This window comes from Colias croceus, chromosome 7 (genome assembly GCF_905220415.1).
Source record: "Colias croceus chromosome 7, ilColCroc2.1".
Classification (NCBI taxonomy): domain Eukaryota; kingdom Metazoa; phylum Arthropoda; class Insecta; order Lepidoptera; family Pieridae; genus Colias; species Colias croceus.
The window spans coordinates 2734512-2756637 of record NC_059543.1 but is presented as its reverse complement, the minus strand read 5'-3'; the positions used below and the strand labels follow the sequence as shown (position 1 = coordinate 2756637).

The following is a 22126-nucleotide window of genomic DNA, read 5'->3' as shown; positions in this document are numbered from 1 at the left end:
ATTACAAAAAGAAATATGGCGTGCCCCCGTCGAATTATTAATGTCTAGAGTGGCTCTCGCCACGGAAACAGGCATTTAGAAAAGCATCAAACAAGTGCGGTTATTATATGAGCTCCTAAATTACCTCCCAGCGGCGTAATATGCAGATTTATGTATTTACCTTACTTGACGTTGATCCAAGAGCGAATAAATCTTTGTATTCTGCATCGGTATTAGCTTTTCTTACATACTTAGATGAATTATTAATCAATTTTCTTTCTTTCATTCGATTATTAAGATTAACATAAAATCGAAATATTTCCGTAAATCATGCCAAACTTTGTTTAAATAGGAGGTAAATCTAACTAGATCTAGATTGTTGCTATGAACGTTCCTAGTACAAACTTATTTAATTTTAAGGGATCAATTCATATTAGTATAGTAGTAGATTTGAGACAACTATTGCAACCACATCAAAAGAAATATCCCCTTGAAAGGCATCTGTACAACCATTATGATTAAAACTATTTTACATTATAATCTATATCTTAACGAATGAAATAACTAATAACAGAAGTGCTTTATTAAACAGATGTTAGATACGCTACTATATGCACCCTCATCTACCTTCCCAATTGGAATCGAACCGTATTCATTGATACGTCAATCACCGAGTTTCTTTGATATACACTTGTATAGTGTCCCACCTCCCTGGGGTAGAACAACGGTACTTTATCTTAAGTAGATAATGTTTTGGGAGCACAATAGAGAAGTCGCTCCACGCCAGTCCGCGCGTCACCCGCAAACTTTATACCTGTCTTAGTATATATTTCACGCTTTATTGTACTTACTTGGATTTATTATATTATTTAGTTGGTAATTTGTTCGTGATATTGTTGATCTTTTCGTGCATACGAAATACCAACGACGCTGTATTTTCAAGGAATTTCATTTGTGTAAATCAAAAGTTCATTTATTCAATTGTATGTTTTGTTCTTGTGTTATTAACTTCGTGTAAAGTAATAAAGATTTAATTTAACGTTGATGTTATTAAACGCTCTTTTATGAGAGTTGTTTGCGAAATTAACCCTCTAATGCGCACTAATTTTAATTAATTAAGCTACATGCATCTCTGGATATTTAATTTCTTATATCTGTTAGATCGCCAATATGTTTAAAGAATTTTACACAATATATGTACCATAACCCTATTAACTTTAACGAATATCAAAATTGCGATAAAATCTATCACGTATGATCATATTCCTTCACAACTCAAACACGCGATGCCTCTAATTACAGGAACATTCACGACCCGTTACATTTAGCATTCTGACCTTAGCTCTAAAGTTTTAGAGTCAGTTTTAGAGTAAGTTTAAAAGCAGATAGAACGAATCTTGGAACACAATTCACGTCACGCAGAAGCCCGCTCAGCGATCCAATTTGTGTGTCTACCATACATTACAAAACTTAGTCCTATTCACAAAGGAATTGCTTCGTACACTGTTTGACAATTTCTGTCTACGTGTTTGGATAGAGATAATATTGATTTATCTATACATATAATAAATCTGTAGAAGGGTCAATTCTGTACATTGAAAATATTGAAAAAATAAATACCAGGGGGTGTTACTGGATCGATACCAAACCCAAATATGTGATTAAAAAAATTTTTGTCTGTCTGTCTGTATGTGAAGGCATCACGTGAAAACTAACGGTTCGATTTCGATGAAACTTGGTATAATTATACCTTATTATCCTGGGCGTAAAACAGGATACTTTTTATCATGGAAAAATACGAAGAAAAAAATTAATCTTAATTTTTCAGTTTTATCCATAGACGTTGTTCTGTAGAACCGCGAACACACGTTCGTATTATAATAGACCTAGCAGTATTTGGGTCCAATAGATATTTATAAGATGTCATTGTCAGAGTTACTCAAAATGGAGAAATAAACTATCCACGCGAAGACCGACATCCGCGCGGTCGGAGTCGCGGGCGGAAGCAAGTATCACATATAAATAGACTGTGAATAAAAAAATAGATCAAAATATTATTTTGTACACGTGTCTCTATCAAGTAATCAGCTACCTTCGATTAGCGAACAAAATGAATGGTTGAAATCACTACATAGTATGTATAAACAAAGTCGCTTTCTCAGTCCCTATGTCCCTTTGTATGCTTAAATCTTTAAAACTACGCAACGGATTTTGATGCGGTTTTTTTATAGATAGAGTGATTCAAGAGGAAGGTTTTAGTATATAATTTATTAGGTTTTAGACAAAGCGGGTGAAGCCGCGGGCGGTAAGCTAGTCTATAATACAATATCAGAACACATTGTTATTAGGATTATTAGTATTCTGAACGGCTTTATAAACATAATGGTGTGCGTATTCTGTTATAATAAGTAGCTATTTCCATTGTATTATATTCCTTCTAAATGTACACGGGGTTAACGACTTATCTGAAAATACGATCAGGAATTTCTATCAAACACGTTTACATATTTAATGAACATTGCGAAAATGTAGCAAATGTAAGAGTAATTGAAGATGTTCCATTTTGATGGAATGTGTTCACGACCTTACTATTAAGAGTGGATTTTGGCGGGAGTAGTTATTACCTGCCTCAGGCCTCTACCTATTTTAGTAGACTGAAATAATTTAACGTTATCTAGAGGATTGAGGCACAATGTTACATCGTAGATTTTGATAGTGTTCGTTATTTTAAACGATTTATTATCCATTTTATGTACCTTTATAGGTGTGATTTTTTTTGTACTTAATATTTATATTCAGATCGATGTTTCTTTACTACTGCGTGTTATTAAACCTATATTACATTTAAAGACACCTTCCTACCTAAGATAAAACCAAACAATGAAAAAATATACATCATGTCCTTTTTTACCTTATAACTTTATAACATAGTGGTCTATAAAAAAAGCATAAGAGTGCCACTTACCAACCACCTCGCCCTTGTATATGTGTGATGTGTCCACGTCGTGGAGCTGTCCTTGAGAGCCTTCGACCTGCACAATATACATTCGTTTTAACAGCAGAGATTATGATATGGGTACAGTTAATAGTATATAATAATATGTAGGTAGATAGAAATCTATACATATAATAAGCAACATGATTTTGATTTTTGAAACTCATAATCAAGTTCAGGACCTTAAACCTAAATGCAATTAAACAAATAATACTGAAACAAAAATATGTGCATTTGAATGTATGCATTTGCTAATGTTAAGTACTGGATATTTTTAAGTACTGGGCTTTACATTTATAACTGCATGCCTTGTGTTAATTTTTTTTAAATAAATTTTTAATTTTTAGCGACATACACAACTAGCAATAAATAGCCAACGATCAGTGGCGTGCATAGAAATCAAAATATTAAGACACGTGGCGGGCCATAAGAGAGACCTGTGCCCATTGTCCAACTGTATGTGTTATTTTGAGTCAAATAAACCTTATTTTATTTAATCACCAAAACCTACCCTAAAATCCTCACTGAACGCGGACAGATCGCGCCGCAGCCGCATGTGAAACCGTCGGCCGTGCGCTTTGAAGCTAATACGCAGCTCCTGCGGCTCCGTCGAGCGGCGCGCGCGCAAGTGCTGTATGTGCACATCGTCCGCGTTGTAGTCGAGTGGCTCGTAGTGCTCCACGTATTCGCTGAGACGGCGGGATGCTGGAAAGAAAACATACGTTAGTAAATGCTTAGATGAGCATTTAAAAAGGACAGCGGTATAAAGGCAGTTGTATAGTACATAATTTGCGTTGTATTTAAACACTGTTCATAAACTGAACAGTATAAAGAACATAATAGGGAAATATGAATTTTCAGTCAAATTAATTTATAGCATAATATATTTTTATTAGTTTAGATACGCTGAAAATGAGATAAATATGTATATTTATGGTTTCCACTATTGTGATGACACTTCATGTGGTGTCCCACCTGCCCCTTTGCTTGCTCTGACATAAAAAATAATAATTACGAGAAATTATGTACAGTATAAAATCTGATGGCAAAACCGACTGAAGCGACAAAATTAAAAACAAGACGAAAATGAGAACTTATATTGCGTCCTTAATATGTAAAAAAATGCACATTTATAATGTCAGGACGGTCGCATTTATCAGACGAAAAATGTGGCATATTTCCCTCGTTCAAATAAAGTCTTTACTGACGTTAAAGCCACTCAGGAACGAAAACGGTAATATTTTTGTGTTCAAAGCGGCCAGGGAATCAGGACGTCCAAGCTTGTAAATCCAATGTTACTTAGTTTGATAACTAGTGTGGGGGAAAAGTTCGCTCGTATTTTTCATTTAAGTGGAAAACTCGCTGATAATGACCGAATGGATTCAGAGCGTACGTGTTTTCGGGTGTAGGAACTAGAAATATAATGTTAAGCACTTAAGTATTAAATAATTTCCTTCACTGAAAATAGTTCCATTCTATCTCCTTAGTTTAACGCTTGGAGATAATCAATCAGCTTTACAGTTTTTCATAGGATTCCATATGATCGTTTTATACGTTGCACATGTTACGCACGTGTTAGTTATCTTGCTGATGATAATTAAACTCTGAAGATTGTCGTGTGAATTATAGCCTCTATTGTTCTTTTTATTACTGTAACAATTCTGTTAATAGAATACTGGGTTGCGCTAAATATGGTATAATAACAAAAATAATAGCGTCTGGTCACAATTAGAGGTCTGCGCTATTTTTGTCCAAAAAGTAAAAGGACCATAGGAGTAATGTTATTGACGAACGCAGTCTGTACAAAAATTACAATCATTTTAATTAAATTTAACTAAACAGAAGTTCGGTAACTGTAGAAGTAAAAATGATTGACACATTAACCAAGCCATAGCCAATCCCAACCCCTAGGAAAGAAAATATTTTCTCCGTAATTCGATAAGCAAACAAAACGACAACAACAGTTGCTATCTCATCGATAGTGTTTCTTACTTCAAAAAGAACTTGCGATACACAAACATCTCGCCACAAACCTGATGCTGACAGGGAGAACATTATGACATCGCTACAGAGCGGTAAAGCTTGACGCTTAAGATTATCTATGAGACAGCTGTAGTTGAATGCAATCTGAGAGCTCCAGCCAACGTCGCGAGTAAAACGTGCTGGATTTATGCCGCTCCAGAATTGAATCCCCGGCGACGGAATGCTAATATAATATGCGCGTGTCGCTCAATTCGCTGGATTATGAATGTGTGTGTTTTTCATGGAAATATTTTGACGATTCAAAAGGCTTGAAAAGACCAGTTGAATTAATAAATGTTTTGAGTGAGAATTTTTTCGTCTGAATATAATATTATGCCATGATATCATTGCAACGATAAAAAGATTGATATGTACTTATCGTAATCAATAATCATATAAAATGCATGCAAATTGCAACTATGTATAAGCAAAAAAATGTTTGAAATCCGTAAAATTACTTAAATCCGTAAAAATAGGAAAGTTACACGGCTAGTTTTGCCAATAATGAATATCAAATTTGATATAAAAAAATAACAGGAAATTCCCAGTAATATTTTATGACATAGGGCCTCCATTAACTCAACGAGCTCATAAAAATCTTTATCTATTTGCCTGAAATGTCCCTCGAGGGCTAATAAAATGTACAAACGTCACTCCCTGCATGGATTACCTACTACAGGACGATGGCACTCGGGGTCTGTAGAGGCCCCGGGGGTAACAGGCCAGTTCGTCCCCTAATTACATCCATTACGACCAGAATTATACATTTGTAATGTACCTACAGCTGTGGGGTATTTCCTGTATTTATATTTATAAATGTAGGTATTATGTTTTTGAACAGCTATGATTTTTAGTTTTATAGCATTCAAATTATTCAATGATGTCATTTAAAAAGTATCAACGATTACTTTATTTACTACTTAATATCAGTCAAAATTAACAATACAATACTGAATTAAACACTCAACTTTCGTCTAACTAAACAACAACAAAAACTTCAACCGCCACAACCGTAACTCTCGCTAACAAACAACAATCATCAAAATAATTAACGCCGATCGATTTGAAGAACAAAGACAATATTTGCACAGCATTGTTCGGAGCACTTCCGGGTTGCTCGCAAAAAATCCGTCCCAGATAACGCTAACAAAACTATATCGGATGCCACAGTAAATAGAACACAAACAGTATGGCAATACTATTTTCGATAAAATAATTACCTACGCACTATTGAAGTATATTCAGGGTTATTACTTTGTAATAACCCTGAATGAGACTCTGAGCCTTGACCCCTGGGGGCGTCCCTACAGGCTGGTCATGAATAAACTACGTCCTTGGGCTCCACCATTAACAGCTAGATTGGAGCCGGCACTGCTTAGAAAGGTGGTGTCTTCACTCTTCCCGGGTCGAAATGCAACGGAGCACTCGGACCGATGCAGTGACCAAGGAGACCTAGACTGCGCGAGACCTATTCCGGACGTGTCCCTAACTGAATTAGATGTGGCGGTACAACGCCTGAAAAGGAAATCTACCGCCCCGGGGCCCGATGGCGTGCATGGAAGAGTGTGGTCACTCGCCCTCTCACAAGGATTGGCCCAACGATTCTGCGAACTACTGACAGAATGTTTTAAGAACGGAAGGTTCCCAGAACGATGGAAGGTGGGTCGACTTGTTCTACTAAAAAACCGGCCAAGTGCGAGTCGGGCTCGCGCACAAAGGGTTCCGTAGCAGCAAATATAATAAATTACAGTTAAATCAACCTATCTCAAAAACTATAAGAGATACTTTGATCAAACCAAAAATCGTTGAAAGAGTTAATTAGCATGCATCACCTCTATTTTTTTTAGAATTTTATACCCCGTAGTTATAAAAATAGAGGGGGGGGGACATACTTTTTACGACTTTGAGAGCTGATATCTCAAAAACCGTTCACTTTAAGAAAAATGTTTTTTAGAAAACTTTATATCATTTTAAAAGACCTTTCCATTGATACCCCACACGGGTATGTACATCGAAAAAAAAAATTTCATCCCTCAGTTACATGTATGGGGGGCCCCACCCCCAATTCTTTTTTTTACTATTTAGTGTCATATTTTTGTAGCGGTTCATACAACACATATTCCCATCAAATTTCATCACTGTAGTACTTATAGTTTCCGAGTAAATCGGCTGTGACAGACGGACAGACGGACAGACGGACAGACGGACATGACGAAACTATAAGGGTTCCGTTTTTGCCATTTTGGCTACGGAACCCTAAAAAGAGCGGCAAACCGGCCGATTCACCATCAGCCTATAGGCCAATTGTTCTGTTAGACGAAGCTGGCAAGCTCTTTGAGCGTATCATTTCCAGCCGTATCCAAAACCATCTGGCGCAAACAGGACCGGACCTTGATGAAGCCCAATATGGCTTTAGGCGTAGGCGGAGTACAGTAGACGCCATAGCCCGCCTGCGAGATATAAGTGAAGAGTGTGTTTCCCAGGGTGGGGTTGCACTGGCAGTATCTTTGGATATCTCCAATGCGTTTAACACCTTGCCCTGGGTCAAAATCCTGGACGGTCTTGCTCAACATCATCTACCGCTCTATCTCCGACGCATCATCCGTTCATATCTTGGTGGACGCAAAATTATCTTTCCCGGGCAACACGGCTGGGGTAGTCATAGGGTTGCATGCGGTGTTCCACAGGGTTCTGTTTTGGGGCCTCTTCTGTGGAACATCGGATACAACCACGTCCTTCGAGGAGTGCTGCCGCAAGGCGTTAGCGCCATCTGTTACGCCGATGATACTCTAGTCGTGTCTACTGGCCGAGACTATAGGGAGGCGCGACTACGAGCTACGGCTGGGGTGGCACAGGTGGTCGCCAAAATCAAAAGTCTAGGGCTAAAAGTAGCACTCGAGAAATCGGAGGCTATATGGTTTCACGGTCATCGGAGGGCTCCACCAAACGGGGAAGATATTGTGGTGAGTGGGGTGCCCATCCGGATTGGGTCCAGGCTGAAATACCTCGGTGTGGTACTCGATCCGCGATTGACATTCCAAGCTCACTTTTCGGCACTGGCTACAAAGCTCAGCACCACGGCAGCGGCTCTCTGCCGCATTATGCCGAATATTGCAGGGCCGAGCGGAGCATGTCGCCGACTCTTTGCTGGAGTTGTGCGCTCACAGGCGCTGTACGGGTGCCCGGTATGGGCGGACAAGCTTTTAACGCGCAATACCATCGTGCTGAGGCGGTCGCAGCGAGTGATAGCCATAAGGGTTGCAAGGGCGTATCGCACTGTTTCGTATGATGCGGTGTGTGTTATAGCCGGTACTGCACCCTGGCACCTCGAAGCGGCCGCCCTGGCGGATGTTTACTGTCGTAGAGCGGAAGCAAGAGGGAGGGGCTTAGAGCTGACCTCCGAAACGCTCGATGCCTGGAAGCAGGAAGCTCGAGACGCGGTGTTGCGAGAATGGAGTCGGGAACTCAACTCATCGTGTGTGGGGGCCTGGACTCTCAGCGCGATAAGCCCGGTGCTAAGAGAGTGGGTAGAGAGAGGGTGGGGGGCACTCAGCTACCGACTTGTGCAGATCCTGTCGGGGCATGGATGCTTCGGCAGCTACCTGCATAGGATTGGACGCGAACCGGCCCCCTCTTGCCACCACTGCAGCAGCCAACTAGACACGGCCCTACATACGTTGGTCGAGTGTCCAGCTTGGACATCCGAAAGAAGGCCTCTCGAGGGCTTGCTGGGAGCGAACAACGAGCTAACCCTGCATGACCTTGTGAAGATGATGGTCGCCGATGACGCGAAATGGGGTATGGTCGCAGCCTTTTGCGAAACCATAATGAAGGCGAAAGAAGATGCAGAGAGGGCCCGGGAAAATGACCCAGCGGCGGATCCTCTGCGTCGACGTAGACCTGGTAGACGTAGGCGTCAGTATGTCCAACGTCTGCCCTGAAACAAGAGCTAACAACTAAGCACAGGGGGAGGTTTACGTAGAGACGAGCATACTACAGATATGCTCGCTGCAAGTAAACCGGCCCCCCCTGCGACAGAGGGTGGATAGCCCGGCAATAGGGCGGCATTATCATTATGCGATACCGTCGCCTATTGCCAAACTAGGGGCTTGGGCGAGTCGCCCAGTTGCGACACTCACCACGTAGGCGGCGGGGGTACAAGGCCTGGCTGTTAGCCCCTGTCGCCGAAGATGAACGGTGGCCACCGTTGGGTTTTAGTGGGTATGGCCTCATGCGAGTCCCACATACCCCCTCGTGCAGTAAAACTGTAGAGGGGGATGCGTAAATGCATTTCCCAACGTTAAAAAAAAAAAAAAAAAAAAAAAAAAAAAAGGGTTATTACTTTGTAAATCATTAATTACGGTGTAGCGTGGACGAAGACATTTCATGCGCCAACAGTGAAGGGCACTGGCTGTTAACAACACCTCGATGACTGGTTACAGAGTTTTATCGATGCGCATGTTTGTAAGAGTCAGCTGTTGAACGTTTGGTATGTAGTGTCCGTACTGGTCATATTCCATTTACTATGCAATAACGGATGCCATCGAGTTTTTTGCTAACAATGCGCCGGCATCAGCGCGCCATCTATCGTTCGTCGACATCGCTTGATACTCTATTTTTTGTTAGGCAAGGACTTTGAAGATGCACTTTTATATATTTCACAATGATATCTCGTATGGATTTTTTCATGAGCGGTTGGAGAGTCACGTGCACATGTAATATATGATATCAGTGATAGGTCTATAGAAAAGTGATATCAGTGATAGGTCTATAGAAAAGTGAAGACTTGTTTAAAATTAGATACCATAAAGATTCAGATAAAAGCGTAATAGTGCGATTACGCCATAAGGTATTACAGTAATTCTTCTAGACTAAACGAAAATCAGAGATACATGAATACATATTTTGTCAGTATGGATTATTCCAAAGATTACCTACCTTGCAAATAATAAACAAGAGTTAATAATAATAAGTATATGGGTCACGACAAGTCACAGGTGACACGGTATTACCAAACAGATTAGTATTCGTACAATAAATGGAAAATTGGCAGAACTAAATGAGGTTATGAAGCCTCGACGACTTGATAAAAACGCTGATAAAGGCAGAGCCGAGTGGAGTGGGTGAATCGTGCCTAACTCATCGATGGCTCGGGAATTATGTTATTTGCATATTTAGCATGGGAATTGAGATATTCTCATTTCAGTAGCTAGTATTAACTTTCTCACTTCGTATTCGACCTTCGTGTTAGTATTTTATGCTACGGATTCTCCTCATAAAAATCTTAAACCTAATAACATAAACATTATAAAGTCTTAATATAAACACAACTACAACTCGGAACACAGGTTCAAATATGTTTAAGAAATGTGTACCCACTATAGCTTAAACGAAGTTTGATATTTGGGTCTATAAACTGACTTAAATACGCTATTAAATTCCTTAAATGTAACTACCCAAACTGTATAATAATGGAGATAATCCAACTTTATACTAATATGAATTACATTTCTACTACTTAACGACACAAATTGCTCATTATATCTATTCCAACCGTCATATTCTTTTGTGTCGGTACTCGTTATTCTATACGCGAGTGGATCGAAACAACATAATGATTACGTATCGATATATACGTTGATAGCGTATTGTTATATTCACGTTATATTGTATGTAAAGTAAATCTTTGCACGTAGCTAGATATAGATATAAGTATAATGCACCCATTGTCCTGTGCTTTAGGGATGGCGATGGATATTTTTAAGAACATGATACTTTCTATACTTATATGAATTTATAAGAATTACTAATTCATTTGTCTATGTCTTGTCACAATTTTTTTAGTAGTTTGTAAAGAGACAATTTTTGTCTATTTGAAGCGAAACGTGAACGTAAGTTGAATGGATACCTACCTACTTATGTTTGTTTTTTCTTTCTTATAATCGAACATTTTCACGGTAGATCTGCTTTTGCGATATTCACAGTGTCATTCAATTTATACAGGTCTAATTTTGATGGATATTGGTTGAACTAAACACAAGTATCTACATTCGTAAGGTAATTGTTTGTAGCTCGTAACAACGAACAACGGAAAATACCAAAAAACATTAAACATGTCTCAAAAAGATAACTCACAAGTGACAGCCCTACCACTCCACCACGGTGTTTATTAATAAAATGTCGCCGTGTGAACAACCGGCACACGTTTGTTTAGCGAGACGGAAGCCACGGAAATAGACGCTTCAAATTCAGATCCTTCAAATGTTCAAAAATGTTCACACAGTTCACAACCTGTTGATGACCCTGCTGGAATGGAACTAGGCATTTCGAGTGCTCTGCCCGGTGACACTCAGCGTGAAAGGTGGTGATGTAGGTATGTTGACCATTTTTATGCTCCAATTCTTTGCTTCAAATTAAAAAGAAATCGGAGGAATCAAATATGGAGTGAGATTCTGATTCCCTAAGGATGTTTTCTTCAATTTCATTCGAGCAGCACGATCGAATTCCAGATAAAATGTTATCTCCTTACGTTGTTATTGGGAAGTATAACTGATTCGTTAGTTCTACATTTCAAATATCTATTATTATAATTACAACTAGCCTACCTATAAGTACAATACTACCGTGTTTGCCGGGAGGTTTAACAGTAACATTATCTCTGTCGGTCCAATAGATGATCAACAGATTTAATGTTCCTAGTAATTCCTCTCAGGAGACAATTGTCACTCATGCATTCCAATGCTACTACATCAAGCCGATTTATTGTGCGAAAATGGCACGTCCCCATTAAGATACGGTACAATTATAGGTACCGTAATATAATTTTGATTACCAGTATACTAATTATGCAAAAATGTATGTAACAAGGTCAAGGCAGTCAACACACATATGTACGTATTAATCTTCTAGTTATTGTTATTCATAAACAAACAAAATTCCAGATCACTTATTTTCTAAATGCCGAGAACTTCATTTACAAAACAATAATTGAACAAATAAATTGAAACAAACAAATATTGAAATTTAAATACCATAATTACATCGCTTCTATTCAATCAAAGTTAAATGAATGAAAATGAAGGAAGATATTGCTAATACCAGTGCCATCCCTCTGACTTACCCTATTTCTTCACGAATAATCTACAGTCTACACAGTGCCTATATTGTATTATTAATTTGTAGATACATAATGTACATCAAAGTAATATTAATCCAAACAATATCCTACTCAAAGTCAAGTAAACCGCTTAGCGATCTGTTAAACACGTCTCATCCACTCCATCCGACGTTGCTTTTATCAGCATTATTATCAAGCCTACGAGGCTCCGTAGCTTCATTTGAAAAATACTTCTTGCCAGATTAAACTCCGGTAATCGGCGAGGTTGAATAAATCTCTATATCTGGCTGGCTCTAGATAATTTATCATCCAATTTGCATAATGCTTGAGGCTGAACGTTTTAATGATTGAATGCAAAATCAGGTAATATGCGAGTCTATTTTTAATCAAGAATCGAGCCGAAATCACAAAAATACGTAGAAAATTGTGTTTCTTTTCAGTTCGTTCAAGTTCAAGGCGTGAATCTTGTTGTATTGTGTCTGCTACATCACCTCAAACAACATGTCACTCGCATGATCGAATTTGATGGACATGGATTCATCGTTAGTGTACACATTATATACTCACATAATCTCATATCAAATGAGAAAATATTACACGACGCCCCAATGGGCGTATTAGCTGATAAACTTTCAACATTCCTGGATTAATAAGGTAATAATATTATACATCATCGGCTGTAATTCGTATGATTTAACAATTAATGATCTTTTGAGAGTTGGCTGAAATTAAATACAGATAAAAAGCGATGACGTTTATTAGTGAATTGTACAATGGATCGAAATCAATCACGCATGGTCAATAATAATGGGTATTGTGCATGCAACAGATTAATAATACAGCTATAAATAATGTTCGCAGATCGTTATTTGGCTATTCAGTTCAATCGAAGGGAAAACTTATACACTTTTGGTACTAAACAGTTAGTACACTGTACATCATACAAAATTCCAGTAGCTTATCCAAATTTGAGCTTAGGTTAAAATAAAAAATAAACTACAGGCTATAATTAATTTCTTATTTAATTACCACAAACAAATATAAGCCCAGTTAATGAAATATAAATATATTAGACAAAGGACGAGTAATATGTAAGCGTAACATTATGTTCAACCGGTAGGTACATTAATTAAAATCTTTCAATTATAATTTCGTAAATATTTTATTGTATTTTTATACAGTAGCTATCCGTTTACATAATGTATTAATTTGAGTCATTTGTATGATACTGAATTAATTATAACAAATATACATACAATTATATTTGGGTATTTTTAATTAAACAGTCAAATATTAGAATAGAATAGAATAGAAAACACTTTATTGCACACAAAAACAAAATTTACAGAAACGATATTACTTATATAATAAATGTACAATTTGGCGGCCTTATCGCTTAAAAGCGATTTCTTCCAGGCAACCTTGGGATATAGGAAAAATAAATCAGTAAAAAGGTAGATAGTGCATAAATACATACATATACAGGAAACTGTAATTATACATAGATAGATAACTTAAGAATCAAATAATATTATACAAAAACAAAGGAGAAATGAAGCAGTATAGGAATACAAATATTAAAAGAGAGGAAAATAAATTTACATAAATAGATAACTAAATCAGCAAAGAACATAGACAAACAGCATTAAAGAGATAGATAGTAGTTCTTAACAAGAGTTTTAAAACTATATAAAGATTGGGCTTGCCTGATCGTTGTCGGGAGAGAGAGAGAGTCCACAATCTTACGGCTTGTACGGTAAAAGAGCAATCGTAGAATTTGGAAGTGTGAACAGGCATACGAAGCGTTAGATTGTTGGAGGAACGGAGATTGAGTTCATGAGAAGACCCCATAAACACAAATCTTTTTTTCAAGTAGGAAGGAGTTCTAGGATCAAAAAGGATGGAGTATAATATTACGTAATTCTTTTAAAAATTGTAATACGTAATCAACTTCTAATTAGTTGTAATGAGTTGAATTTCATTGTCGTCATGTAATTCACAAAAAATACATTTTACTTAAACTACTTCTAGAGATCGCGGTCGTAAAAAAATACGAATCCGCCGTGCTGTAATTTCTCGAAAAGAACGAAAGTCAGTAGCTACAGTGATAAATTACAAAATATATTCATGAGGTGAAAGGTGCAAAAAATCTCATTAAATCTGCAATTATGGTATACTTGTTCTGCGGTCGCTTAGCAACCGTTGAATTATACATTACTGGAATTTTTATACAAACAAACAAGTTTATCATATGAGAAAAGACCTCATCTTTGATACACTGTTGTATTATAAGTAGCTACATTGTTTATACGGGCATTTCTCTGCTAAATGGAAAATCACTGTCCCAAGCAAATTTTATTAGAATAAGTTCTATCATTTCTATTTATTTAGGATTAATATGAACATAAATGTGGTATTCTTGGTTCACAATTGCTCATTTTGTAATTTAATATAATAATTTTCGAGAAAAAAAATGTTATACATCTCAAAAACCACTCCCCTGGTATGTCCCTTTTCCAGAATAAGAAGTATTGATACCTATATATATTTAATACTTGTGAATTCGTTACTAAATAATTATAATATGTAATTGCAGAAGACTGTGGCATATTTTAAATTACAAATTACATGTCTATAATAAAAAAATATTGAAAAAAAATTTTACAAAGTTTGTCCTCAAATTTTTAAAACACTACCCTGGTAACATTTGAAAACGGCGCGAAAATCACTTAGGTTATTAGTCCAAAACATTTCAACCGTGAAATGGAACGCAAACGGTGTAAAGTTCGTTCGGTTGTCAATGTAAATAGACAGCGGCCATTTTGTCAGTAGCACCACTGTGTTTGGATGTAAACCACGCGTCGTGGCCGTTAGTACGAACACTCCACTGGTGAGCATTTGTTTTCATATTTTAAGAGTTTTAATTAAGATAATTTGTTTAAATTACTTTACTGGCAATCATGTCTGCACATCTGTGTTATAAATGTGATATGTTTTAATGATTTTGTGTTATTTGGTTTTCAAGTTAAAAAAACATTCCCCTGGTCAACATCCCCCTGTCATTTATATGCACAGGGGAGTGTTCCTTACCTCAGGGGAATGTTTTTTAAGTTTTGTAAAGACTTCATTGCTGGATAGCGCATCAATCTTCCTCAGTGTTAATAATATGTATCAAATAAATAAATAAATAATATATTTATCGTTCTTTTTCGTAGGTTATAGCTCAAAATGCCACCTAAAAAGAAGCCACCCAAAACAAGAGAAGAAATATTAGAACAAAAATGAATAGCTGAACGATTGAAATATTAACGACTTAAAAATGACCCTCAAAAACTAGAAGAAATGAAAGAAAAAGAAAGGCTGAAATACCAAAAGAAGAAGGAAAAATGGAGCATAAAATTGGTTAAGGATATGAGGAAAGATCTGCTGATGCTGTCGTTGCTGCAGGAGGAGATATCGATAGTTTGGAATCTTTTATAGACTCTGTGCGTCAAAGGTGTCCTTCAATCACTCTATTTACAGTTAACGATGATGCAGTTAAAAAATGACTATGGATATTCTGAAAGACCCCAAAAAATTGAAAAGCTTTTATGGCACCCTTAAAATACATCAGATTAAGGGGAAGATATTTGGGATTGCCACAAGGCACTGCCAAACTTATAATGAAGAGCTTACGCTGCCCTTGTGAAGAAGAATGCCAGCATTTTAACCTAGGTGTTATGAACTACGAAGTGGCAAAACTTCACGTCGAGGATTTCTACACAAACTCCGATTCCGAAGACGAAATCCCGCTATCTCAATTCTCACGGAATAATGACTGCATTACAGAGACTGTCCTTTTAAGACCGATTGAAAATACTAAGACTGATCTTGATAATATTGCGGAGCCTAGTACAAGCGGCCTTCAGCAAACTTGTTATAACAGTGGTGACTACGTTTTAGTTAAGTTTATTGTCGGGAACAGGAAATATCGTTATGCTGCGGTTGTTAATAAAGTAGATGATGAGGACGGCGAACTAACAGTGACTTTTCTGAAAATTTGTGATAACAAGGGCTACAAGTTTAGAATAGATGAGAATGATATGTCTGATGTCGGTTTTGACCAAATATTGGAAAAGTTGCCTGATCCGAACGTGACTGTTAAAGGAAGTAGATTATTTTATAGTTTTCCAAAATCGGTACATGTCTTTGAGAAATAAGAGATGCTTCCCTGAAAGATAAAATTAATTTTTAATGATATACTGTGCCAGCAATAATAATTATTTCAAGTTACCTGAAAAGTATAAATGTTTCTTAGTTGTAAGCCAAAAAAAGTTTATTGTGATAATTCGATAACAGAGGTAATATTTTTGTTTTATTTTAATTAACATTCTAAGAGCTGACTTATGTCAAACAATCAGTATTTTAGAAAGACTGTTAAAGTAAGAAGTTGATTTTGTTCAGTTTATAACAAATGTTATAAAAATGTCTCTATTTTGTAAGTGAATTAAGTTTTGATCTCGTTGATTATTTAAGTAATAATTACACATTGTAAGTGCTAATAAAAATAAAGATTTGATTATTTAAACATACAAAAATATTAGTTTTTTTTCATAAAAACATTCCCCTGGTTAGTCACAACATTACCCTGTCACGATTTTGCACAAAACCGCTCATAACTCAAAAACAAAGAAAAAAATGTGTGTGTTTCTTTAATATATATTTTTGATATACTATTACCTTGCTTTGTATTGACAAACATTCTCAACATTTGATAAATTTTGGTTAGGACAGTCTTGTACTAATGAGTTTCCAAATAGCAGAGAAACACCCATACACCACTTTAATATAGAACTTAATTACTTAATCTTTACACATAATTTCTAAATTTGCAACACATAGCAAACTAACATTGCACTGACGTTGAAGCGTCGCAAAACAACATTACCCTGACGACTCGCTATAGCAAGCAGAACGAATCTTGTACCTTCCACATAGACTTGCAATTATAGCATCACATACACACAACACAAACACACACAACTATATCTCGTAGGCTCAATAAAGATCAACAAAACGCGACGAGCCAACAGCGTGTCACCGTGTATTAACTCAAGTTGCGAGAAACTTCGCCCATAAAGGACTTACCTAACTTCCAACTTAACTGTATATTAACACCACAGTTTTGAGACAACATACAATACAATACATACATGAATCAATATAATTATATGACGTTGAACGGTTTTCAAACACTCCTTGCAACGAGATGATCCTTCATCTACCTCAGTTTTCTGCAAATTTCTTAAATTCTGACCACGAACAGAATAATTAAAGACGAATGCGATTTATCCTTTTTATTTTATTACTCCATTATAATAATTGTACAAAGGTAAGGAAAATTCTATTCACCAAAAATACACTGAAATATTATAATGAAACTTTTTTTTCCTTTTGTAATATTTGCTATAACTAATTGTAAGAGGTAATGTATGTAATCTCAAGTTAATTTAAAATCTTCGTTATATATAAGGGTTATGGGAGACGAAATTACATTCACCATGTGCGCTATAAACCGTAATAGATATTCATAATTTAAATGACAATCAAATATAGATATTGTATCATTAAACATTTATAAATCAATCAATCAGCTTGTTCGATATCCTCTACTAGCGGTCCGCCCCGGCTTCGCCCGTGGTACATATTAACGTTTTCTCTACATAAGAACCATCCTCGTACTTCAAGGAATATAATAAAAAAAGAATTATCGAAATCGGTTCAGCCGTTCTCGAGTTATGGAATTACAACGAAAAGTGGCATTGATTTTTATATATTAGATTAGTCAATACATGACAAAACGCAAACAAACACGGGAATACCAGAAGTCAGAACCAACAGATAAAAGTTATCCCTTGATAAGCATATTTTACGGAAAATCCGATTTAGCGCATGTAAGAAAAATTTATGGCCGTACATAATGAGATAATATTTCATACTCTAAGAACACGTGGAAAGGATTTGTAACGCGTAATGTGTAATAACGTGCAACATAAAGTGGTGAATGCATAATTTGCTTTTACTATGGCATCGCATCACTTTCTTGGAGATTATAAATCCGAAAGTAACTCAGCCGGGTTATTATTACCGAAAGTTCCATGCGCTGTTTGACTACTTACGACTGGAACGAGTTTCATTATCATTAGAAATATTACGTACGTTACTACCTAAAATGATATTATCTCTCTTTTAAATAACTATTTAGTAGTTAAAATAAACTTACAAAACATAATATGTATAATATGTTCATTATTAATTTAAAATAAATTATAGAACTCGTACACCTTATATTATGCATATATGTATACGTATCTACTAGCTGTGGCCATATAGTTAATGAATAATGAAAATAGATGGAAACATTTTCAGGTCATCAATTTACGAAACGAAACGAAAAAATTATTTTTATATAATAAGAGTAGAAATCTCTTGTAATTGGCAAAGTATGAGCTACATTATTCGCTCCGATGATACTATTTTCATTCTATAATAAATTAAATTAAATTCTCATAACATTGCTCAGTGAAAAATGAAAATGGAAACGAGAAAATAAAAATCAATGTACGAGCGAACTTAATAAAGGTGACAGGCGTAAAAAAAGAAGAACTTATTTTATTAACCGACTTCAAAAAAAAGGAGGAGGTTATCAATTCGGCCGGTATGTTTTTTTTATGTATGTACACCGATTTCTCCGAGGTTTCTGAACCGATCTACGTGATTCTTTTTTTGTTCGATGCGGGATGGTGTCGAATTGGTCCCATAAAAATTTTATTCGGATAGGCCCAGTAGTTTTTATTTTATGAGCATATTTGTCTGTAGGTATTTGTAAATTTTGCAAGTGCAACTTTGAAGTCGGTTGTTTTTAACGCAGTTATCACTTGTTTTTATCTATCGAAAACATTCTCGACAGAAGCGCTGTATCGTTTTTACTTCAACGTCTACATAAATTGGACCTAATAGTGAGTGACATTTTTTTTATTGGCTTATTTTACGCATCTATCGCCCTCGCATAGTCTGTGGATGGCATTGACACTGACAGCCTGTGACATTGTAAGCCCGAGAGTGATAAGCTTTTGTTTAAACATTACGTACCTACAAAACAATAAATTATATCTGTGAACGGAAACACATTACAATTAGCACATATAGATATATATAGGATAAAAGAGCTTTTTATCATTGTATCATTAACGCAACAATAAGTTTATGTTACCTTATATAACAGGAATGCAAAATAGAGGTACCTAACTACCTAGCCTTGTTTTAAATTACCTAAAATGACAATTTATATAAAGCAACAACGTTGTCTTAATGAATCAACAATAATTTCATGATTTTAGTAAAACCGTTGGTAAAACATGAAAGAAATATAACCTGACGAAAATCAAAGTGTCCTTTGGTAAGTACATATTAGCGATAGAAGAGAACGAACGACATCATAAATGAAGGTGAGCAGAATGTTAGCGGTAACGACCCATAAAAAAATGAGGAAACTTCCCAAGCTCCATATACCTACATAATAATCAGGTCAAGGTTGCACGAGAGTATGACAACCACGATCCAACTTCCAACTTTGTCACAAAGCAAAGAAACACGGGAAACAATCAAAAGTTTCAAGTCCATTCTCCCTTCAATATCTCCAGATACGTTTTTCTCGTTAATAAGCACCTGGCCCGCTATGTCACGTGCCGAGCCATCGTTAAAAGCGCGAAGACTCCCAAAAGGATTTAAGGACTACTACATTGTCCCAGGGGTTTGAAACTTTCCAACGCTTGAACAATAACTTCCCCACTCCTGTTATACTTGCGATTTGATACCGCTATTGGTTCGGCTTAAATTTTGAAGTTAGGTAAGTACATCATACCACTGTAGACTTTTTAATTTAACCAATTCGAATGGAATATGTATAAAAAGGTTCCAGGCATTATGGTAAAAATACACAATACGCTTTATATGTACATATTTCATTGCTTTAGCCTCGAAAATATCTCGTATAACGAGCTCCAAGTTACGAGACTATTATTGTATTATCAAGAGGTAGAATTTATTTGTGAGAGGCAATTTATAAAACTATCAAATGGATAACAATGTCTAGGACATATTGAAAGTCAAAAATATAGCAGAATAAATTTAACTTCATTGCATTTAGTATAAAATTATAGTGGAGTTATAAAAAGAGAAGAATTTCATATTCGCTTACAAGTATGTCGCTATGAGCACTTTATTAACTGCATGGAAATGCACAATATTACAATAATACTGGACGCATATGCAAATTCAGGGAATTACATTTACATGCAATATTTAAAACGTAACAAGAATTCGATTTCGTTCTAGATCCAAGATACTCAATCGTTCCAAATTAACGTAACAAAAACGTAATATTACAACCGCGTCTACACGACACCGTTCAGTAGGTAAACACTGAGCAGACACAAAACAGAAACATTTGCAAACAAACATAAAATCTTAGCCAGCAACTTCCAATTATAAACAGAATGCAATTTGTGTGGGTGACCTAGATTGCAGTTTCAAGCTCACTGACCTGGATTCGAAGGCTGTATCTATAGCTATTCAATTAGAATTCGCGTAAAAATAAAACCTTCAAAAATCGTTGATTTCGGGTACTACAGTTATGCAGCAATTGAAGATAAAAGGTCAACTTTTGAGCGTCCATCAAATGAATTGTAAACATAAATGTTGTATTTAAATATAACGAATCAGTGATCGTGCAGAATTTAATAACATAAAAATCCTTGCCATACCATGCATATAAAATATGAAAACACGATGACTTAGCAAGATAAAACAAAGCCATTCGGAGTTCAAACCGATCGTTAAAAACGGATTATAAATAATTCAAACAGGACCAAATCTACGAATTAGTAATGTCTAGCTCTTCTTGCTATAAGTCCTCTGAAACTACAGAACAAAGCGTAAAAGAGCCGGGTAAAGAAATTTAATTATCTAGTTAGGGACAGACAAAAGTGCTTTCGCTGACACAAAACTACGGGAAACTCGGCAATACGCGGTGGGACGGGCCAATTACTTAGCGACCAGTTTGTATCGACGTACCTACTCCCCTGGGAGTTGAGTCGGCATACAAATTAGCAAATGTGTGTATTGTCACTGACTGGCAGGTTTATAGCTGCGTAAACAATGTTCATACAGAGAAACATAACTACGGTTTCACTTACAGTTTACCCGTATTTCCGCGTTATAATATTGCATCTATTTAGTTTTAAAGTTATGTATTGCGTTGTGACGATTACCTAGTTACCAGACACTTAAAACGCACTGATGCGTTACAGTTCTCGAAACGGTCAACCCAGAAGTAAAACTATTCTAAAACGCAAATATTGTACGTATTTTTTTTTCATTGTAAAAACTAAATCAGGTTTGTACTCCAATTATTTAAAAAAAACGAGCCGTGAGTCAGTATTGCCACGTAATCACTGTTTAGAACGTTCTCGTACATTTCCGAAGTCATTCATTTGTTCATAGTTACACAATAGCATCGTCAAGTGAGCGAAATTGGTTGACAAACGAACATAAATATACACATACACATACAGTCGATAGTTAATCGACAAACTGTGTACGGAATCAGCCAATCTCGGCCGCGGGACTCGGGAGCTTCGATTAAACCACGAAACAATCCTCCATCAGCGTTGACAACTTTGGTTTTAAATGCAAATTTTAATCAATTGTTTTACGACGCCTTCTATGACTTGAGGAATAATGTTCGAATGTTTATTTAACGGAAGTCATTTTAAATGCAAAACATGTTTTTATGGGGACGGGTTTTGGGTGTTATTTTAGCAAATACACCGGGTATGATATCCTTTAATAACTTAAGAGGACCGTCAAACAAAACATTGAAAATATAGTTAATCACCACAGACATACATCTATTGTCTGTGTTAATCACCGTATCTGACAGAATTGACTTCTCTATGTCATTTCCCATGCGA

General features: G+C 36.3%; 1 protein-coding gene across 1 annotated transcript in view; it reads right to left on the bottom strand.

Annotated features, from left to right (window-relative positions):
• The window catches only part of LOC123693453 (disintegrin and metalloproteinase domain-containing protein 10), an 85116-nt gene that overhangs the window by 40601 nt on the left and 22389 nt on the right, over positions 1 to 22126 (bottom strand). The window contains exons 2-3 of the mRNA XM_045638560.1: positions 3486 to 3679; positions 2945 to 3011 (exon numbers count right to left, since the gene is read on the bottom strand). Coding sequence (XP_045494516.1) covers positions 2945 to 3011; positions 3486 to 3679 — 261 coding nt within the window. The remainder of the gene's footprint in view (positions 1 to 2944; positions 3012 to 3485; positions 3680 to 22126) is intronic.